The following is a 5708-nucleotide window of genomic DNA, read 5'->3' as shown; positions in this document are numbered from 1 at the left end:
TTCTAATTGTATCTACTGCCATAAATGAGAATTGTTGTTTAATTTTTAATTTCTTTTTCTCTTTGGTTAGCTGTTGGACTTTCTACAACAATATTTTTGCTCATCAAAAAAACCATGTTTTATTCCAATAACTTTACCAGGATGACCAAGCTTATCAGAGAAGAATAAAAACACAAAGCATCTAAAGTAAATAAAACAAACCCAAAAAAGTCACAGTTCCCAAACAGTGTTTTATTACCTTAGCATCTTTTATCTCAACAGGCTGCTGGCAACTCAGCAAGTCAGAATTACTGAGGTGGTCATAAGCCATTTTCTTTACCATACTGTGCAAGCCTTCAAATTCCCTGTACACATCTGGGAAGTAAGCTTTGGCTGGATACCCTTTTTCAACCTAGAAATAAGAGGGGAAAAAAAGGGTTTGTTTTCCCCTTCCTATATTTTAAAAAGAGATGAATTTAAAATTTGTCAGTTTGTTTTGCTCAACATTTTAAAAATGGAAACGTTCAAGTCAAAAGACAAGAGAATATTCAAAAATGCCACTGCACCAGGCAGCAAAAAGCAAGATTTTCAATGCAGAGACCCCTACCAGAGTCTTGCCGGTGTCAGGCTGAAGTGATGCGTACAACATCTGCATTCTGCACAATTCCCACTCGGGAAACCCAGATACATCTCTAAATGAGACTTTTTCTGTATATGAATGGAAGTCTCCTTCAAATAATTAACATTTTTACATGAAAACCTCACCTTCATCAGCAGAAACTCGTAGACTGTAACAAGCTTCGTGAGACGTGGGAGAGCCAGCTCCATCAAGTCTTCGTTATTGCACTGCTGGATCAGCTGTCAAAAGTCAGAATGGCTTTGTGAGAGCACAGCAGCCCACGGAGGGGATGCATCCCACATTCAGAACACAAAACCTCACTGCTTTTTTGAGAGATACACGGTGTTTAAGCAGCTTTGAGAACAGATAGAAACACCATCCAATTTATCTCCAAAAGAAGAGATAAATTAGAAAACCTCAAAACAGTTACTACCTACACAGAGACCAAACTTATCTCGTAAATGTTGCCAATTCATAGAAAGAGCAACATCAGGAGATTTAATACCCATAAAGGATCTTCCACAACACACAGGAAACACACAAAAACGGTGTTAGCTGCATGGATTTTCATCCCCATTAATCTCTCCCCCAAGAGCTTCTTTAAGGTTTTTCTTTTTTAATGTTGCCCAACTTCATTTGGGTTTATTTCTTTTAACTGTGCTGAAGGAAATACGTTTTAGTAGCTCGTAACTGTCCTTCTCCAGGGAAAGGATAGCAAGAGTATCTATCTACGTGTCAAAAGTCCCTGCCCAGACCAAGTTCCCACTTTCCCTTTGTCCAGTGCTCTGCTAGAAGTACTTTTTTCCTTAAAAGACAACTTAAAGTTTTCTTCTTAGAAGACATCGTTCATCTTGTCAGTACACAAGGATGTAAAAAAATAAAAACAAAAATAATAATAATAATTAAAAAAATCAATCTTTTTGGAAATGATTCCTTGAAAATAAGTGATCCAAAAAATAATAATTAAAAAAAAAAATTAAAAGAGGGCGAGGGGAAGATACTTGTGAAGTAATTGCAGAAGAGAACCATACCTCTTTTAACCTAGCTTTTCTTCTGAATACATTGTGCTCTGCTGACACACTACTAAGTGACTTTGAAGGGGACTGACCAGGTCTGCTAAGCCTTCCCGAACACCTGGGTCTTCCACCCATCCTTGGCCGACCGCGTCTCTTGGATCGTCTGGGTCTGCCCGGTCCTTTTGGTGCTGCGGGGCCGCGGTGTCCTGAGCTGCTTTCACTCTGTTGTTCTGCCAAGTGTCTGCTTTCTGCAGACTTACAAGTCTTAAAGAAAGAAAAAAAAAGGACTTAATCATCATTTTAAACAGTACGACTTTATAATCAAGTTTTTCGACTTTCAATACTAAAGATATTCAAGAAATGCAAAGCCGGATACAAGCAGAACTGCAAAGAGAGCTGTCAATTCAACACATCAGTAAGACTGCTACTTCTGCACCAAATAGATGCCATTATTTGCAAAGTTAGCATTTTTGAACCGCAAAATGTCACACAAAACACAGACATCAGGGGAATATAATTAAAGAGCTGGTTTGACTGTTAAATATGTTTAATGTTTTTGAATTCAATTATGTCCTCTTCAAATAAAGAGGTTGTAGAAAGAAACCTTAATTAGCAGTAAAATATGCCCAAAGAAAAATTTGGGTTTCATTTTAACGATCTCAGAGCATGAAGATTTTAGATGAAAGGCAAAAACAATAAAAAAGGCAGGAACAGTAACTGCAAAATGAAACTATACTGCCCGGTTTCCATGTTTCAAAACCCAGAGCCTTCCCTAAGAACACAGCTAAGCAGCGGCTTCTGTTACAAAACCACGTGGCAAACTCAAAGTACATTTTCTATTTTTAAGTTATCATTGTGATTTCAGTGCAATTCTTTTTTACTGATCAAAGCAGCGATTTCCTCCTGAACACATCTTGTTTCTTGTCTCCCCTTCCAAGCCAGAATTTAAAAGTGTCTCAGCACTTTTAAAGAGAGGAGTTTACAACAGTACTGAGGTACATCAGGCTCCCTTTCATAATCAGTACATTTTCACCCCAAAGTTCAGTAGCTCCCTATTCCAGTGATTAGGAAAACTCTAAAAATGGCAAATTTATGTCAGTTCTATCCAGGGATTAAGAGACTAAATTAGTTCTAAATATGACATAAGACTAGGTTGAGCGTGGGGATCTTGACTGCCTTCCCGTCCGTGTCCATGAACCAGTTTTAACAATCCTGCTGTTCTTTCTAGAAAGTATTGACCTGGCCAGAACCGTTACCAAACCAATGAGTTAAAGGGGAGATTTGTAGAATCTGCATTTGCCAGCAGCTACAACAGCAATCTAGGAGCCAGCAGTAGTACTATCATAGATCACTTCATATTTCTCATACTAATTTCTCATATTAATTATGGCACTGACTGAAATTTTTCTACATTCCCATCATCCTGGGTAAAACAAGCGCTGCACAGGGAAGCCACAACTACATCATCATGCAAAGAGCAGACTTCAATATTCTGCAATTCTTTTTCCCAAGATGATAAAAGAGTACAGAGGATGGGGAGGTTGGTTTGCTGCTCTGGCGTCTTAAGCTGTAAATTTTCACATTTCTGAGAACAACTTTGTATTTACAAACCAAAGTAATAAATGTCATGCTGCTACATCTAAACAAGTGGTTTTTCCTAGACAGCAGCTGTATCAGCTCTTGCTGCAAGATGTTAGGAGTTATTTTACTATGAAAAATTTACTGAAGTGACCAGCTTAAAACATCACCAAAAAAAACTCCAAAACTTTGCAGCTTTCCAACCCCGAAACTCGAGTTCCCACAAAATGTTTGCTTGGCAGAGGGAGCTAAGCCACCCTTCCAAAAGCTGCTCTAGGAAAAACTGCAGTCCACTGTTGGGATTCCAATAAAGAGGTTTTCCTGCGATGACACCACTTCAGTAACAGAGCGACACAGCAGGCGAGGCCTTGCTGTCCATCGTGCTAAAGGCTGTGACTGAACAACCCATCACTCTCACCCTAATGCACAGAAGAACGCTATTTATGCACACAAGGTTTTTCCAAGCCCCAAACCAGTAATAAATGAACACCCAGTGAACGTTTTGTTGTACGTGCCTGCACAAGGATACTATTGCTACAACACTGCACGAGAAACTAATCTGATTTTTAAAGCATTTTGATGGGAAACTTGTTTGCTATGGGATATCGGTGGGTATTTCTGAGCAGTACAAGACTACACAGCTGCAAAATTGCCCTTCTACTGTCCACAGGACTGACAGCTTTTCCAGCCACCACTTTACCTGTTCTCCAGCCTTCAAATCAACAGTTTCTTCCAGACTGGTAGCTAGTGCATTTTCAGTATTTAAAGTGACAGCAACTGAATCCAAATGGGCTGGGCTCATCATTTCCTCTCTTATTCCACAGGCATTGTCCGCAAATATACTTCCATTAGGCTTATTTGAAGGGATTTTTTGAGGTGGAGACTCCAGCTGTCCGTGGCCCGGGTTAAGTTTATAATGTCTTGCTAACCCCCCTTTTCCTATGTAGGATTTTTCACACGTCTGACATTTAAACATTTTGGGTTTCAGGTTATAATTTGAAGAACTGAATAACGCATCCTTTCCCTTCACCTTTCCCTCTTCGTCGTCTTCTATACTCAGCTCAGAGTAGTCATCAGAATCAGACTGATGACCGTCGGCCAAATCCTCCATTTTAATGAATTTATAATCTTTCGCTTTGTACTTGGGGGGGCGTGAAATCCGTCCAGATCGAGTTTTCACTTTCAAGGATTTTTTTAACTTGTCATCTTTTGGGGTTTTTTCGAGGCATGGCACCAGAGGATTCGCCGAACCCGCTGCAACCACAGCAGCGTTTGGAGACCTCGTAGCCGACGCTGCGGCACGTGAAGCTTTCTGTCCGTTCAGCGTCTTGGACGGGGGAATCTTGTTCACAGACACCGATCCATGCGATGGGAAAGGCCTCTGCATCAGCAGCTGAATTGGAGACTCGGAAGAACTATGCAGGAAGAGCTGCTGCTGCTGCTCAGTTCCTGTAACGGGCTGTATCCTAATTATCTGGGGATTAATAATGCCAAGTCCCGGTATGCTAGAATTTCTACCAACCGACTGACTCAGCGTTATCGTTTTGGACTGGATTGGTGCCAATGCTGGCATTGGCCTTTCAGTTTCCTTCATCTGTCCTGGCTGAACTTGCACACAAATGGCTTCCAGCTGCTTTTGTGGAAAAAAGGAAGAGCTGAGGTTACACAAATACAGTATTTATAAACAAAGACAACACTTATCGAGACGATACACACATGCCCTTAAAGCAAAGCACAAAGACACCAATGCACAGCATTAGCTTTCCATTTTAATGTATCAAAGTGCAGATTTAACATCAAAGCACTGATTCCCTTCCTTCAAGCTATGAATTTTCCTGCACGTTTACTGATGTGACTGCTGTTCAACCAAAGCAGCTGAAGTTCGCTCTCGGGCCATGCTGCAGCTTTGCTTCCTGCTACCAAGCCTGTGCTGGAGCAGCAGAGTCAATGCCAGGCGATTCATCACCTTCAGCAAACCAAACTCAGGAGAACCAGAGTCTGCTAAATGACACAGGGCAAATACCAGATCCAGGACACACTGCAGCGTGCTCAGTTCAAAATAAACTTTGTGGTATGTCTGTGTTACTCTTTATCTCACTCAGTCTCTCCTCCTCATCCTCAGTTCATCTGACAACCCCTGCACCCAAAACGCGGGTTTGAAAGCCCAGGTGCCGTCACCTTCAGGGGGACACGCGTTATCTACCGGTGCACCACGACCATGAACCGGCTCTTCTGGGCTGTCTCAGCAGCACGTGTAGTCAGACGCGAACACTGACCGCAGCATCTACATTCAAACGCGCATTTTTCTAAACCAAGGCAAAAGTTGTGACCCGAGTCTACCCCCAAGGGCAGGTGCGACCGAGGAGGAAGGCAAGAATTTTTAAAAAAACCCAAACAATTTAAAGAATTTCTTTAAACCCCCCAAGCCCTGCCCTCGGCGGTGAATTCCATCCCCAAACGGGCGCCGCAGGCTCCCTCCCCAGCCCCCGCCCTCGCCTACCTTCTGCGGGAGGAGC

At 41.9% G+C, this 5708-nt stretch overlaps 1 protein-coding gene across 1 annotated transcript; it reads right to left on the bottom strand.

Annotated features, from left to right (window-relative positions):
* Positions 1–238: 238 nt before the first annotated feature.
* ZNF839 (zinc finger protein 839) lies at positions 239–4822 on the bottom strand (the record flags this gene model as incomplete). The annotated part of the gene is made up of 4 exons (XM_010181105.1): positions 3893–4822; positions 1630–1878; positions 745–837; positions 239–391 (listed from the first exon to the last, which is right to left on the bottom strand). Coding segments are annotated over exons 1-4 (1389 nt in total), but the record flags the coding sequence as incomplete, so codon positions are not given.
* Positions 4823–5708: the final 886 nt, after the last annotated feature.

Source organism: Mesitornis unicolor, unplaced genomic scaffold (assembly GCF_000695765.1).
Source record: "Mesitornis unicolor isolate BGI_N332 unplaced genomic scaffold, ASM69576v1 scaffold37133, whole genome shotgun sequence".
Taxonomy (NCBI): domain Eukaryota; kingdom Metazoa; phylum Chordata; class Aves; order Mesitornithiformes; family Mesitornithidae; genus Mesitornis; species Mesitornis unicolor.
The sequence above is the reverse complement of the archived record's forward strand: the minus strand, read 5'-3'. Positions and strand labels throughout refer to the sequence as shown.